Below are 16,875 nucleotides of genomic sequence, written 5' to 3' on the forward strand. Positions count from 1 at the left end.
TTCAATCACCCTCATTTTTAAAAAAAATTTGAAAAAAGAATCATCTGTATTTTGACTTGTGCCTGTTGCCTCCTGTCCTGGTCCCCAATGAGAGAAATCTGGTTCCATCTTCTTTACTCCTTCCCATCAGATGTTTATACACATTGATAAGATCGTCCCAAGCCTTCACTTCTCCAGGCCCTCCTGCTACAACAGCTCTTTTGCCGGACTCACTCCACTGTGTCCACGTCTGCCTCATACTGTGGAGCCCAGCACTGGGCTCAGCACTCCAGATGTGGTCTTACCAGTCCTGAGTAGAAGGGAAGGATCAGCTCACTCAACCTGCTGGCAACACTCCTCCTAATTCATCCCAGGAGACTGTTGGCCTCTGTTGCCACAAGAGCACTTTGCTGTCTCAGGTTCAACTTGTTCACCAGGACCCCCAAGACCTTTGCTGCAAAGCTGCTTTCCAGCCAGGCAGCCCCCAGCATACACCAGTGCACAGGATTATTCCTCCCCAGGTGCAGGACTTGGCTTTCTCCCTTTGGTGAGCTTCCTGAGGTTCCTCTCTGCCTATTTCTCCAGCCTATCAAAGTCCCTCTGAATGGGAGCTCAACCATCTGGTCTATCAATGACTCCTCCCAGTTTTGTATGATCTGCAAACCTGCAGAGGTGCACTCTGTCCCACCATCCAGGTCATCAATGAGGATGTTAAACAGTACCAGACCCAACACTGACCCCTGGGGTACACCACTTGTGACTGGTCTCCAGCTGGACTTCATGCAGCTAATCCCAGCCCTCTGAGCTGAGCAGTTCAGCCAGTTTTCAACCCACCTTACTGCCCACTTAGGGGTTTATCCTTCATCAGTTTGCCAAGTGAGGATGTTATGGGACAGTGTCAAAAGCCTTACTGAAGTCAAGATAAACATCCACTGTTCTCATCCCATCAACCAAGCCAGTCATCTCGTCATAGAGGACTATCAGGTTGGTTAAGCATGATTTCTTCTTCATAAATCCATGCTGACTACTCTCCCTTGCCTTCCTGTCCTTCATGGATTTGAAATGCTTTCTGGGAGAATTTGTTCCAACACCTTCCCAGGGAGTGAGGTGAGGCTGGCCAGCCTGTAGATCCCTGGATCCTCCTTCTTGAAGATGCAAGTGTCATTTGTTTTCTTCCAGTCCTCAAGAACCTCCCTGAATGACCATGACCTTTCAAACATTATCAAGAGTGGCCTTGCAATGACATCAGCCTGTTCCCCCAGTACTTGTGGATGCACCCCATCAGGTCCCATGGACTTGTGTATGCCCTATTTAAGTATTTCCTAACATGATCCTCCTCCACCAAGGGTAAAAGCCTTCCTTGCTCCAGACTTCCTGTCTGGTTTCAGGGGCCTCAGATTCCTGAAGGACAATCTAACCAGTAAGGACAAGGGAAGTTAGCATTTGGTACCTCTGCCTTTTCCATGTCCTTTGTCACCAGGTCTCCTGCCCCATTCAGCAGCAGGCCTACATTTTCCCTAGTCTCCTGCTGCTGATGTACTTGCAGAAGCCTCCATTGCTGCCTTTCATGGCCCTCGCCAGGTCTGACCCCATCTTTGCATGCTTGGACAGTGTCTCTGTGTTCTGCCAGGGTCACCTGTCCCTGCTTCAACCTTGCTTCCTTTTGCATTGAAGTTTAGTGAGGCACTTCCTGTTCAGCCCTACAGGCCCCAAAATTTTACCTTATCTTAAATTATTTTCATCATACTCTTTTTCAGAAACACTGCAGAAAGCTTCCATTTCAAACTGAATGAATTTTCCTTTTGTATTCTCTTGTGTTAAAACTTTGCTCAAAAGAGCATTTGCCTTTCACAAAATGCAATCTTCATGAACCCAATACAGACAAACATTGCTATTTCTACCTTCAACTCCTCTTCTCTGCAGCTCTCCACTAGCACAACCTGAGCCTTCTGATACAATTAACCTGCTCTGCTTTTTCTTTCCCTCAGAAAAATCTACAGGAAAGGAGAACAGTGCAGTCCAGAAGTAGGCATATGAAAACAATCTCTCCTAAGTTAGACAGCATCCAAGATGTCATAGCCTTTCCACTGTGCATATCTATTCTTCATTAGACCTCTGCAACATACGTCCATGTTTCATGGTGCCACAACAGCTCTGATTAGGTAGAGCAGGGTCTGTAACTACTTGAGTATTTACAATGCTTTCAAAAAAAAAAAGTTTGAGTGTTCATGTGGCATTTACAGAAGGCATCATTATGGCACAAGCCTTTTACTGCATTCATTTGGGATGTCTTGCCACTTTAACACACCATCTCAGACTTGTACCCCATCATTATTACACAGAGTACACTGATATGTACATGGTGATATATTTCTGAAATTCATCTGTGATTAATACACTAGCTGGCACAGCCTGGTTAGCCACCCACATTTTTAGTTATTTTTGATTCAGCATTCAGAAAATGGAACATATGGAAGAACACATCTTCCCAGTATGTATAGGGACCAACTACCTCAATGTTATTTATTGAACTAACTGGGATTAATTGCAAAGAAGTGATCAAGATACAAATGTCAGTGGTATAATAGTAAGACTCGACTCATCAGCATAACACACTCATCCTCAGACAGTGCTGCCTGGCTGAACCCAAGCCACAGTGGTAAGTTAATAATAATATTACTGGTAATTGTGGACCATCTGGCAAGTTAAGTATATTTTGTTAATCTCCTTGTAACTATAAATATTTGTTTTCTGTCACAGTTTTACAGTCCTTACAAAAAGAGATGCTTAAAGATTACAGGTTTGTGTTTGACATCTACAGATAAGAAAGAATTAGTTGAACTGTGCATCATGGATAATCATTGAAGAGTGATGTCATCAAGGATTTTCCGTCAGGTCAGAAGGTTTGATTTAAGAGGCTTTCATGTCTGTCTTAATTTCCAGTACCACTGTTTGTTGGCATTCTGTTTGCCTTGAAATCTGTGCCAGAAATTGATTTAAGCTTATTTTCCCAGCCTACTAGCTATCTTGATAGTTTCAGTAGTTACAATATTTCATTGTAACAATGTGTTGTAAAGCCTATATCTACAGAAGAATTTTTGCCTGTACTGTCACATCATAAAAAAAGCAGGAGGAGCGTTTCCTCTTTCTCCCATCCAGCTTAAGCAAGGACTACACAGAACAGCTCACCAGCGTTTAAACAGTGATAAACAGTACCTTTGTCCTCTAGATCTTGGGAAGCTTATTTGCACAGAGGTCATCATAGCTCAGCTGAACAGGCATTCAAAGTTCATCTTCCAGGTTTTTATACTTATGTTTGTATTGGTAAGCATTAAAAGCAAATAGCATAAAAGAATATTGAATATATGGTAAGATCCCTGTAATAATGTAATCAGTTCTGCTTATAAGCCATATATATGAGGTGTAAGTCTATTAATTATAGAATCAGAGCAGCTCTCTGGAATTTAGAGCTAAAGGGGAGTATATAAAATAACAGCTCCTTTCACATTACATAACATTGGGGGAAAAAAATCTCAGTTATAATGATCCTTTTGAAAGGTTTCAGCAAAAGCATATGCATTTCATTTGACTTATGTCAGATAAGACCAAATCCCATGCAAGAAGGAATCCTGCATGCCTTGATAGACTGTAAACCTCTTCATTGTGTGTTTCATTGTAAACTAGAAAAATCACTGTGGGGAGTTTAAACAGACAAATACAAATGCCACAGGGCTTTCCCCAGCCTTAATTAAGGTATAAGGCATGGCTATCACATGCTGAAGCAGATATCCTTCAAATCTAAGTGCATTCCTAAATTCTTGCTGCCATATCAGTTCCCCCCACTCCCAGTCCTCTAGGCATCCTCCTTATCGAGAGGAAGGAAACGAGAAAAAAATTCTCTACAGATATTCTAAATCCAAAAATCCTTGCATCTCTAGAAAAATGCATATTTTAATTAGTATAGCTAAGGTTTTCAGGGTAGATACCTTTTCTGAGCTTTCACATTTTTGGACTCATGCTCTCGTTCAAGAATATGAATTTTCAAAAGAGTGCACGCTACCTGAAACCTGAGGCCCCTTCAAACTATCTCCAGATGGGCACCCCAAAAAAACCAACTTCCTTGTGTCAAATTCACAAGTGACTTTCAGCCATAAGTTTTACTGGTAGTCAACAGCTTCTGCCATTTGTTCAAATTACTTTTGAAAATTAAGATTTGGGCTTACATTTTTGAAAGCATCATCTTTGCACTGTGGGTATATAACGTGTCCACCTAGATGCAGAAAAGGCAATTGAGATACAACAATGATTTTTGCTCTGGTCACTCAACTTACCACTCATTTATTACTAATGGAACAGAGAAACTTCTCTAACTCCTTAGCCATAACATAACTGCTGCTTTTCAGCATGCATTTTCACAGGAGAACCAACTTCAACTAAAAATAAACCCAACTGGAGAGTAAGGAATAGCAGTTATGGGCACATGAATTAGGATTCACCCACAAAGAAAATCCCCACAGGGCATTTGGAACAGTAATACAAGGGTGGAATACTTAGAGCTGAAACCTCTGCTGTCTGTAGAATTATTTAGAATTTAAATCTGCATTCAGATACATAGCATACAGTGCTGCCTATCTGCGGATTTCCCTGCAATTTAGTCAAAGAGTTTCCTAGATAGCTTAAGGTGGTGATATCTTTGGCTGAAGATTATTTTATGCTTAAATTGCTGCTAGTGTCCGAGTTCTGACACTAAGCATAAGCTTGTGCAGAAATGCTGGGAAGGGGTCTGATGGGGAGGGGAGTATACTTGTACCAGTTACATTAGATTCTCCCTGTGAAAAAAAGCTCTTCAAGTCAAAATTTATGCTATTCAGTAAGAAATGGGCATTCCCCAAAATGCTCCCAATACTATCTATGGAGTCAAAAAGAAGTGGTGGAGAGAAAGAACATCAAAGAATGGTTTAGGAAATGATATAAGGAAGAAGATATTAGGAACAGGAGAAGCTTTTGGATTAGAAGCCTACACAGGAAAGATGGCTTCAGCCTAAACTAAACGAGAACCACACTTCCAACACTGAAAATTAAAAGTTAATAGGGCAATTTTGAAACTGAGAAGTAAGGGGAAGACAGTACCCAAAAAAGGAAAATAGAAGAGCATAAATTCAGGCAAGGAACAAAGTTACAAGAAGGTAAGAGGGAAGAAAAAATATCTCAAAAGACTTTAAGAGCAGCACATTAAAAGCATAAGCACTAATAATTAAAAACTTTTCAAATGCCTCAGAAGGAGGAAGCCTGAAATAGAATCTGTAAGGCCAATAGATAGCAAGATGTAAAAAGTTGACACTAGACACAGCTCTTGCAGAAAAGGTAAATGAATTATTTTCACCACCCTTTAAAGCTAGGGAGGCTTCTACCACTTAGTGATTCTTGAGCATCACTGTGACAAAAGGTCAGCTTTCACATGCAGGGATGTTAAAAGTTGGGCACCACAATTATCCCTGCTGGTACCTATTTTGTTCAATACATTCACAAGCGACCAGAAATGGGTCAGTGAGATAAGTCTGCAGCTGATAACAATACTTAGTATAAGCCAATATAAATCCAACTGACACAAAGATGATGTGAGAAGTGTTTCCAAACTGATGATAAAACACACACACAGGATCTCCCAATGCATTTATCATGCAGCAGATGCGAAAACAGAAGAGAATAGTTTTTCTTCAAACAGCTCATAATTATGTTATGGGACTCAATGCCAAGTTATATTCCAGAGGACAAAAACATAAACGGATTAAAAAAGGAATTCAAATCATGAAGACCAGTTTAATCCATGATCACTATAAACATTTGTTCAGATACCAAGTCTGAAACAAACTTTTCGTATTGCTCATTACCTGTAAATAGGATGCATCTAAAATAGGGGAACTCAGCACTTCCACTGTTCTTATACTCCTTCCCAAGTACCTGCCAGAAACCACTTTTGGAGACAGAATACTGGGCTAGATGAGACCTTCCTTCAACTTAACGGAGCAATACTTTCGTACTTACCTTGGGAACATTTCTCCACCTCAGCCCAATTTCATGAACAGATGGACTAAAAGGTGACAATTCTGGAGCTGAACCTCAGATAGTAAGAATTGTCACACATCCATTCCCTTTAAAAGAGCTTTGATAACCTGCTCCAGTGGAAGCCTTGCCCAAGGAGGATGGGGGCAGATGACAGAGGAGCAGAAACAGTTTGACCCAAAAAGCCAATTTCTTTTATTCCAACTTGCCACATACTATATAATTGTTGTTGTAAATGCAGTATGTTTCAGTCCTCTCCCGACCATATTTATCTTATCTTCAAAGAACCACTTCTGTTTCTGTAGTAGTGAATAAAGCTGAATCATGTTTCTAAAAAAAAAAAAAAAAAAAAGTCCCTATTTACTGTTCCTTTCTTTTCATCCTTTTCTATCCTTATCCAGGACCTCATAAGAAAAAGGCACAGATATCACTGACTGTCTAGAGAATACTAAACATAGTGAGGGGGTCTGTCAACAAGCAGTAAATCATAGGAAGTAGACATTTCTTTGTTCTCACCACTTTTCAGGAAAATAAATCCAAAACTTTCAGAAGCTTAAGAAAATAAATTATTCCTTTTCATTTTTAAAACATGTTCTAAATCCACCCACACCTTCCATCATGTTATACAGGCCAGGGCATGTTAGAGAACAAAATGTCAGTATGACCATTTTAAAATATTTTCAGGATTATATAACTAATGTATGACATCACATATAAATGAGTGAATCTAAAATTTAGTGAAACAATCTCCTTAAGCAGTTGACATAAGTTCTTTCCTAGTTCAGTACTGAAGAACAGATTAAAGATATTAGGGGGAGCATAAAAAGGGAGGTTAAAATAAGAAATACAACCATCTTCAAATAAAAATGTTACTAGTTCATATAATTTCTCTCTTCTAAGTATACTTACTATGGTTGTTTTACTCAACCATTTAATACCTTCGAAGTACTTAACAGAACAGGAAATAAAAAATATTAACTAAGAAATCACTCACCACATACGCTTCCCCCTCTGTGGCAGAATCTGCTTTCAGTAGCGTCTCCCCAACTAAGCACTCCATTATGGCCTAGCACTGGAGTGGTCCGAGTCCTCGTTAACAACTCATTGGAAATCAGTACATTACATTGCCTTTTGGGAAGAAACAGCTGGGTTTAACTATGCAATAAAAATTAGTCTTTGCACCAAGGAATACCTTTATAATAATTGAGAGAAGGCTCAAATGCCAGGAAGACCGAAAAATTAAGTGGTAACACTTGGTGCAGCCAAGCTTCAGAATGAAGCTATCTGTAAATGCTCTAGAACACATCATTCAAAATATTTATTCAACTTTCCAATTGTGGTCATTTTCTGCCAAAATAACCATCATCCCATTCATTCTCCCAATAGTCCTTAAGAAAAATTGCAAATACTGGCCTGAATTTGCAGGGAAAAACTACCTGCCCTTTCTAGAATTTTTTTTTTTTTTTTTTTTTTTTTTTTGCGGGGGGGGGGGCGGTTCTGCTTGCATCCTAAACACATTCTTACCTCCTAGGTGAAAGAGTGTGATAGCACTGACCACTTCACAAAATGTTGGCATATTGCGATATAACATTAAAAAAACAAGGGCAGTATGCAGAAGAACATTTCCAACTACAAAAGCAACAGTTCATACAGAGTGTGGGAATAATTAATGCCATTACACAAGGCTGAAATATTGAACATGAATCTGACTAACCACATTCAAGAAATACTGCAACAGGACTTGAAGAGGGACCATGGCAACAGAGAGCTTATGACAAGAGACTAAAGAAAGCTAGTTTGTTTAGTCTAGTAAACAAAGGTGGAGAAGAGACTGCTGCCTGTAAATAGTTCAGGACAGTGAACATCAGAAAAGAGTGCTATTTAAGATAAAAGGCAGTTCTGGAACAGAAACAAATGGATGAGAACCAACTGAATAAATTTAGGCCAGAAATCAGAAGCAGCTTTCCAACCATGAAACTCCCCAGGATGCTAGTGGAGGAAAAAGTTAGTGGGCAGGGGAAATGGACACACACTACCTACTTCAAGATGGATTTTGGTCAGCAAATTACACTGGTTGTGATAGCAGGAGATTGGACTCAGTGACCCAGGAGATGGGTAGGGCATGGGGGTATTTTTGCCTTTTTTAGGGTTTTGTTTGTTTGTTTACTGCTATGCTCTTAACAGTTAGCCATTGGCACACCTTTCTTCCAGATAAACGAGTAATCATCCTCACTGGCCTACGAGGCAGCTGAAGCAATGGAAACCTCCAGTTTCCCCTCCAGGGGCCAAGCAAGTACTTTTAGAGAACAAAACCAACTCTCAACACACAGCTTTTCACACCATTCTGGTTCCACAGCAGGGCTGCAAAGAGACCAGCTGCGCCACTCTGTGCTGCAGGACAGGGTTCAGTATCACTGTGTAACAGAAATTAGTAAAGGTGGTTACATAAGTTTAATGACAAATTCCTATGATGCTCTACAGGTGCCTTCTTCCTACAACACAGGACAGCGTGCTGTCCTGACATACAGCTGAGCTATATAGCGACATAGACCCGTGAGGTTGTGAATTCCACCAGCAAACTGCAAAGAACAATACTCTTCTTTTGGTTGCATTTTTTGGAGTGTCATTGAGAACAGCATCACAATAGTAACAGGTATTGAACAAAACCAGTAGTAATTATTAGTCTTGCCTCCATTAAACTCTTTCCCCCCCACACACACTATGTGACACAGTCATCTGTTACTGCAATGAGAGATATACTACAGAGTAGATGCAATGGCTTTTTATTCTATAACCTGAAAGAACTCTTTCATCAAGAAAATTAGTGTATGAATGTCTCTTGCCCTAGTATGCCATGCCATAAACCTCATGTGAAGAAGTACATAAACTGTTAGAGGAATATTAAAGGGGCATGCACTAAATTACTATCAATGATCTCATGCCAGACTATTAAATGGAAGGAGCATGTAAACTGAAGCATTAAAACGTTCTTAACAGATGGTTCAGAGACATTTTGCTGGGATAATCAACATGGCTTTTTCAAAAGATGGAGACTAGTACATATCACTTTTTACCATATGGGCCTTAAACAGGAATTTAAAATTTATACCACTTTGTCTCAAAGACAGATGGCAAGGGGAAATAAAACCTATTTTGAGAGGCATCTTATAGTGATTAATACTAATGTTCTAATGACTTCATTTAATTTTTCATTTTATTTTACATTTTCATACTTGAATCCATTTCTTCTTGCAGGAACTCACACTGAGGCTTGCGCTGTCTAACTGTGCCCCTATTGAGTATGGAAAATATTTTGCAAATATTTGAGCAAATTGAGACTAAAAAAATATCCTACAAATCTTCAGAGTTGTATTTGGTTTTCAATTATCTTCTACGTAGCTGAAAAGCTACTTTCTTCCAAAATCCCAAATAATATTTTGCTGTCAACTTTTATTACAAGGCCACCTTTCATGTAACATACCTCAAACAAGGAATGTAGGAACCATCACTTTGCTTTGCCAGAGTAAGTATATAGGTACTACTTCCACCTCCTTCCTTACATGGTGACATAAGACATTGACTCATTTCTTAGAAATTCTTGCCATTGCTGATTTCATCTCTGGTTTTCATACAGAAAAACTTAAGTTTTGTCTTAACTCTTAAATAACCTCAAAATCAAAATATTTGAGGCACACTTCAAACTTGCAGTGCACCCCACTGCAAGAGTTTCTAAATGAAAAAAGGTTCTCCAAACCTAGACATGCCAAATGAATGTCCATGAAAGCATCTGAATATACTTTTTCAAGTCAAGCAATTCCCATATCGTAAACAGAGGCTGGGAAGACCATGAGATAAAGGACCTTGTGCCAGGACTAGAAGGACCTCTACTAGTTGACTTGTGTGGCCAAGGTTCCTCCAAAATGATCCTGGTACCTTGTGTTGTGTTGGACAGAGCTACCACAGCAGAAACCAACACCACCAAGGTGCTTCCTGCATCACAGGATCTTGGCACAGAGCTGAGGCTCTGTTGCTGAAGACCTGCTCTTGTTTTGACTGAAGTCAACATCAAAGCTTCTTTGAGTTAAGCTTTATATGAAGATCTAAGTTCCCAGACAGGCTGGAGTGGCAGCCTCTAACCAGCTGGCAGTACCTGAGATTAAGTAAACTTATCCCCAACAAGAGAATGCCATGCTACAATAGCATTCATCTGCACCCAGAAGTTCATCACCTGTTAAACACTGCTCTGCAAAGAGTTTTGAGAAGTTTCCTGAACTTTCTGTATGAACAGACAATGGTCCAGAAGAGTTCTGAAATGCAAGTTCTCCATTTTTGTTCTTGAAAGGAATTCAAACACCTTTGACATGAGCTCATTTTACCCTAACCCTACCAACCCCTACAAATGTGAAAATTGTACCATTCTGTAGGGAGATAACGAGCCACTTTCTAATCAACAGATTTTTTTTTTCCCCTCAAGGATGCCCAACTGCATTCATACTTGTTTGATCCCATTGGATTTCAGAGGAAGCCAAGAAAACCAGTGCTCATATAAGTGATTGCCTGGCCACCTAGGTCCAGTGAAATCCATTCAGTTTCACTGTGCTCTTGTCTATATTCACCTACCACTGCATCCCAGCACAGAACAAATTCAGTGCTCCTCTCTTATTCCCTGGAAAATACTGACTACTTCAGGACAGGGCATTCCTCAAGAAGCAGAATTATCCATAACCCCCACTATAAGAGTTCTGGTACAAAGATACAAATATCCTGTACAAGAAATGAGTACAACCTGTGTGCTACAAGTCCTTCTTCATTGTCAAAATAACAAAGCATGAGACTGGGCCTTTTTATATCCTCCTCTCTACTAGTCACAGTCCAGTGGCTAAACCCTGGGGTAACAGTAGTAAAAGATAACCAACTCTACATATGCCAGGCACCAACTATACAACAGGGCCATAAAGGGGGATGGGGGGGGTGCGGAAGGCACACTTCCTATAAGCAATGCTATAAGAAAACCTTTCCTATTGCCAGTGTAGGCTATAGCCATATGCACTATGGTAGAACTACAGTTAACAAACATTTATTTACCTATAAATATACTGACCACACTTGACCACCCCTCAGCAGATGTGCTCTGGAGACCAGACATGCAGTTTACAGTACAACAACATTGTTTCCCAGCTGGTTAAAGTCATAGCTGGGGTTGTGCCAGTTTTAATTATGTAGTGTAGTAAGAAATAAGGCATCAGCAAACATCTTCCTCTTGCAATCAAAAATAAGCTACAACTGGCAACTGCTGCTCTCCTCTCCCCATGGAAGCACACCAGGACCATAACCCACATGCACACCTGTTTCAGCAACAGCAATTAAAGAACAGTGTTTTACAGATTAAAATAAAGGCAATTCTTTCACTGAGCAACAGCTCCCCAAGGCACACCAACGCAAAACTCAACAGGAAGGCCAAACCCCAAGGGAAGCTGTGCGTGCCCTGTGGCATGACTGAGCAGCCGGTCTGCAAAGGGCTGATCCGGTCGCTCCTGCGACACAGCTCAACCCTCTCCAGAAGGGATTCAGAGGTGGCAATGCCATCCTACCCCCTTCCGAACAGGAAATGAAGAGAGAAGAGCACTGCTCCTACCTGAATTCGGGGAAAAGGTTTGGTCGCAGCCCATAGAAAGCTGCCGAGAGAGTCACTAACCAGCCAGGTTTGTAATTCCCATTCTCACACTCGAGGAAAGGCGAGGACCACCTGATGTGGTTCTTATCAGCAGCGAAGCTCTCTCGCCTCTTCCAGCTGCTCTCCAAAGTTTTGGGGCCCGGGTTTAAGACCTTCCTGTGCAGATGCGGCCTCCACTTGCGCTTCAGGCTGTGGAACCACTCCGTCTCCACAGAGGCATTGGCCAGGCGGTGAGCCGAGGAGGAGAAGTCCTGCAGGAGGATCTGGCTCTCGTGCCTGCTAGCCTGGAGGAAGATCTGGGGGGTGGAGGAGAAAGGCTCCGTGCTGAAAGTGATAGCTGCCCTGGAGATGTTGGGGTCCCCCTCCAGGAGGCTCCTGATCAAGGCTTGGTACCACTCCAGGTCCTCCTGGAAGTTCTGCTCCCGCGACTTATTGCTCTGCAGGATCGTGTTGAGGAAGTTGGTGGCGTGGGTGAGGGTGTCCAGGGCGCTGTGCAGGGAGGGGTGCGAGGCGAAGCGCGACTTGCCGGCCAGGCTGGCCAGCTCGTACCTGCCGGAGCAGTTGGCGCGCCGCAGCTCCCGCGAGTCGCCCGTGTAGAGGAACGAGGCCACGTCCTGGGGCACCTCCTCGGCCAGCCGCTGCGCCAAGATGGTGCTCTCCGTAGAGCGGCTCCGCGGAGCATCCCGGCTCTTGATGTGGTCGTACGCCGGCGGCTTCCCGCTGGGCGCCCGCTCCCGGCCGTGCCCCGCCTGCCCTTGGCCGGCGGCGGCCCCCGGCCCGCGCTGGGCGAGCAGCAGGAGGAGAAGGAGCCGGAGCAGAGCCATGTCCCCCGGCGCGCAGGCACGGCGAAGTCGCCGACGATGGGCTCCGCATATGCAGTCGCGGCGCAGCGGGGCCGACGCGGCGGCTCGGGGAGCGGCCCCTGGCCCCGAGTCACCTGTGGCAGCCACGCCGCCGGACCGGGTCGCGGCCCCCCCGGCAGCGACGGCAGCAGCCACCCTTCGCCCGCGCGCGGCTCGTCCCCGCCGCGGCCGCCGCGCTCACTGAGGGGCGCCCGCGCGGCGCGCGCAAGGGCGGCGGCGCCCGCGCCCGGCGCAGCGGCGGATCCCCCCGCGCCGCCCCGCCGCCGCCCGCGCTCCGCCGCTCCGCATCCTTCGGGCGCCGCCGCCCGGGAAGGGGGCGGGCGGCGCGCCTCGGCCGCTACTCGCTGGCAGTGGGAGGGAGCGGGGGGGAGTCACCGGGGCCGCGCGGGCGCCCGCTTAGCGGCGCGGAGAGGAGCCGCGCGCACCCCGCCCGGCCCACGGACGCTGCGAGCCCGGCGGCGGCGCCACCGCCAGCCCCTCACTGCCGGGCGCCCCTTCCCCGCCGGCCCTTATAGGTGTACGGCGGGCAGCCGCCGCCCTGTGTGGCCGCCTCGCCTGTCAGTCACCCAGCAGCCACTCACGGGGCGGGGAAGGCGCCGCGCGGCGCTGAGGGAGGCGGCGCCGCCGCCCGCAGGCGTCGAGGCACCTCGCTTCACCTGTCGCGGCCTGGCCCGGCGCGGCGGTGGCCCGAGTCGGCAGCCGTGGAGGAGCCCGGAGCGGGGCGGCGCGGGGACAGAGCGGGCCGGGCTGGGCTGGGCTGGGCTGGGCCGCCGGTCCGTCCCCCTCCCGGGCCGGGCGCGGGGTCTCCACCGAGCCGCCCCGCGGCGCCGCGGCCCCGGCCCGCCCTGAGGGCGGGGAGCAGCGACACCTGCTGGCCGGGCCGGGGCGGCGCGGGGAGCCGGCGGCTGCATGCCGCGGGGGCCCGGCGCGCGGCGGCCGCTGGGGCGCGGGGTTAAAACACCGGCGCCTCCCGCGGCGGCCGGGAGGGACGGGAGGGGCCCGGCGTTGGGCGGGAGGCAGCTGCGGCTGAGCGCGGAACGAGCGGGCTGGCTGCGCCGCGGGGGCAGCGCCTGCTCGTGTGGCGGGACCGTGCGTGGCGCCGGCCTTGGCCGCGGGCCTCGGGCCGCGAAGCCGCAGCTGCTGCGCGTGGGGCCTCCGGGCTCGCGGCCGAGTTGGGGGCCTCGGCGCCGTCGCCTGCAGGGGCCGCCCGGGCGTCTGCCCGCCGCGCTGCCGCCGCCATTCTGGGCCGCCTGGCATGGCCCCGCTCTCCAGCCTGCTTGGCGTGACCTCGCTCTCGGCCCGCCTGGCACGACCCCCAGGGGGAAATGTGCAACGGTGCCCATGCACACCGAGCATTTCCCACTGCGCTTAAAACCAAATCATCCTGTGTCCCTTCAACTACTGAATATCGACCTAACTACAATGAGTAACTACCCAACTGCATTTCTGTAACAGTGATCTTTCTTCCTTGCTTTCCACGGTGTTTTGTCCATTGCTTTTCACTCCACAATGCCAATTCCTACTTCTGTCTTCAAAATTAAGACCTTAATCCAGGAGTTTTCCACGTTGTGGCCAGCAGAGTGCTTGCTCATAGTCCAAGCAGACCTGACCGATCACCTAGCTATTCTGTTTTCCTAAAATTTAACCTTTGGAAAGACCCAAATGTATTGAGGATGTAAATAAAATTAAAATTGTCCATGTAAGCCATCGGTCAGATGGCTGGGCTGTATTGTCATCAGTAATAAAGACCTTGTTCAGCAGAGCATTTAAACACATGCTTAACTTTGTATGTATTGTCTGATAAAAGTACTCACCTGGTTAATATCTTCTTACTGGATTTGGGGTTGATGACAGGAGGCAGTTTGCAAAGCGTGAATTTTAGAGGAGATGGTCCACAACAAAATCTCTTAATTACAATTAATTCTGTTCTGACTTAATCCAAAACTCCCTTTCAGAATTCAAGAGTGCAGATGAAAAGAGCAGTAGAGGATCTTTTTTTTCCCTCTCTCTCCCCACTGTGTGCCTGCACATCCTATAAGGAGCAGATTTCAGTCATGCAGAATATATGATCTAATTTTGAACCACTGACAAGATATATCTGCTTCTTAAAGCATACCCTTATTTCAGTATTTGAAACTATACTTAAAGGAAGAGTCCTAATATAGCTAAATGTAAATTAAATCTGTAGTCCATATATTCCAGGATTGTAATATACTTCATCTTTGCTATGGTTCACCTTTAATAATTATTTTCACACAGGTTGTTGATAAGAAAATTAGAAATATTTTCAATTTTTTTCTCATTGTAAGCAATGAAAGATCATGTTCACTGCTTAAGAATAATTCATTTAATAATGAACTCTCATGCAAGTGAATATCCTGCAAGATTACTTAGAAACTGCATATACTGAGCAACTGAGAAACTGATCTTTACACTTTAGCACAGCACAGGGAGTCAGTGCTTCAAAGTCTGCACTGAACAAATACCTAAAGATGCATCGTTCACTATGGAGAAGTGAGAAACAGGGCTTCTGAAAGGAGCAGCTGTCAGGGCTGAGCTAAGCCAACATGGGATAAGTAGTGTGATGAGATACCAATGGCAATATAAATTAACAAGTATTTTTTTTAACAGTGCCTGTGCTGATTTCCCTTCCTAACTGTCATAGACTTTTCTAAAAGAAAGGTCAGCTGCCTGATGGGAATGCACTTCCCCTGCTGGACAGGGAATGTTTGGTAAATGTTTAAATGTAGGAATGTTTATTAAACTCATGACGTATTTAAAATACATGAAATGTAAAAGTGTGTTTTTTTAAAAAATGAAAGTACACTTACTTTTAGCTTGATTAGCTAAGAAAATGACGTTCTCACAATCACATTTTTGTCTGTCTGTTGGGTCTCCCTGTCTGCCAGTAATTTCTAATCCCATTAGTTGATTTCAGCCAAATTTTACTGAAGTGTGAAGATCTTAAACTAAGTTTCTACAGATTTTGTGAAAATCACAAATGGATCAAAGAAAGAAACCCAGATTAGTTTTTGCACTCAGGGAAAAGTTGCAGAGTTCAACTGTTACATAGTCTCTTCAGCCTTTCATTTGACTGCTCATATTAGCTAATAAGCATAAATATACCCCAAAACAGCTACAGCATGTGCTGCTTCCTCCTCACCCAGCAGACAGGGAACAGAGGAGGCGGCTAGAGGTGAGGGAACTCAAAAGGACAAGGGGAAACTGGAGGTATTATTGATAGTGGACACAGCACTGTGAGATTTTAATGTACAATTCATGGAGGACATGGGGGCTGGGACAATTGCTAGGCTTATTGCAGTGGAGGGCTGGGGTGACAGTGAACATAAATCCACTGGCCAGGCTTTGTTAGTTCTGTTCCTTCCATTCACAAATGAATCAAAAGCACAACCTATTTTTTTCAGAAAAAAAAGAAATATAAAATAGCTAAAATGCGGAAGACAAAGGTTCTTACTTGGAAGCTGATGATGAAAGCAGCAAGAGCTTTCCTGTCAATTACTGTTCACTTAGCATGGAAAGTTCAGACCTATCAGTGTAGGAGATCCCTTCAGGATCTAACTGTTCTTGTGGACACTGAGAAAATTTCATTACAATCCCAATAAAAAACCTGCAAACCTGAACTGGGCCAAATATGTTTACACATTAAATTAAAAATAAATTATGTGAATTACCTATGGAATGGCAAACGATACTTCTATTGCAAACACTTTTAAAAGTTTGTTTCCTTTGATTTTTTTCTTAGAAATGTTGGGATGGAAGAAACCTCAATCTCATGCAGCATTCTTGCCTGGGGGTAGGATTACATATGTCAAGATCACCCCTGGCAGGAGTTTATCTAGCTTTCTCTCAAAGAACTTCTGGTCTAGTGGACTCCACAACTGCCCTAATTACCTTGTTCCTGGCTTTCATCACCTTAGCACCAGTAACGGGGTGAGGGGGTTCCGATAACATAGTCTAAGTCCTCTTTACTGTCTTTGGTTCTCTGCTTTCTTCTTAAAGCACAGACACCCTGAGCTTGTGTCCATCTGCAAAAGACCACTTTGACTTGCTTCTTTTTCTCTTTTCCCTAGCCCAAATACATCAAATTTCATAACAAGCTATGTTTTCTAAAACTCTTTGGTCCTGCACTTCTGTCCTTGACTTTCTGTTTTGTTAGGCTATTTCTTTAGGTGCTCTAGGTAAGGCCTTCTGCTGTTGAATAGTTACTCTCTGCAAGCTACATAAAATTCTCCATTAACACACCCACATGGAGATCTGCCTACTTTTTCACCTTCA

The 16,875-nt window shown here is 44.7% G+C and overlaps 1 protein-coding gene across 2 annotated transcripts in view; it reads right to left on the bottom strand.

The window, feature by feature from the left end:
* The window catches only part of GPR158 (G protein-coupled receptor 158), a 214,474-nt gene extending 201,415 nt beyond the window's left edge, over positions 1-13,059 (bottom strand). For both annotated transcript variants that reach the window (XM_026101601.2, XM_026101600.2), the window contains exon 1: positions 11,678-13,059. In XM_026101601.2, the coding sequence (XP_025957386.1) occupies positions 11,678-12,540 (863 nt within the window). In that variant the 5' untranslated portion in view covers positions 12,541-13,059. The remainder of the gene's footprint in view (positions 1-11,677) is intronic.
* Positions 13,060-16,875: the final 3,816 nt, after the last annotated feature.

Source organism: Dromaius novaehollandiae, chromosome 2, assembly GCF_036370855.1.
Source record: "Dromaius novaehollandiae isolate bDroNov1 chromosome 2, bDroNov1.hap1, whole genome shotgun sequence".
In the NCBI taxonomy this organism is placed as follows: Eukaryota; Metazoa; Chordata; class Aves; order Casuariiformes; family Dromaiidae; genus Dromaius; species Dromaius novaehollandiae.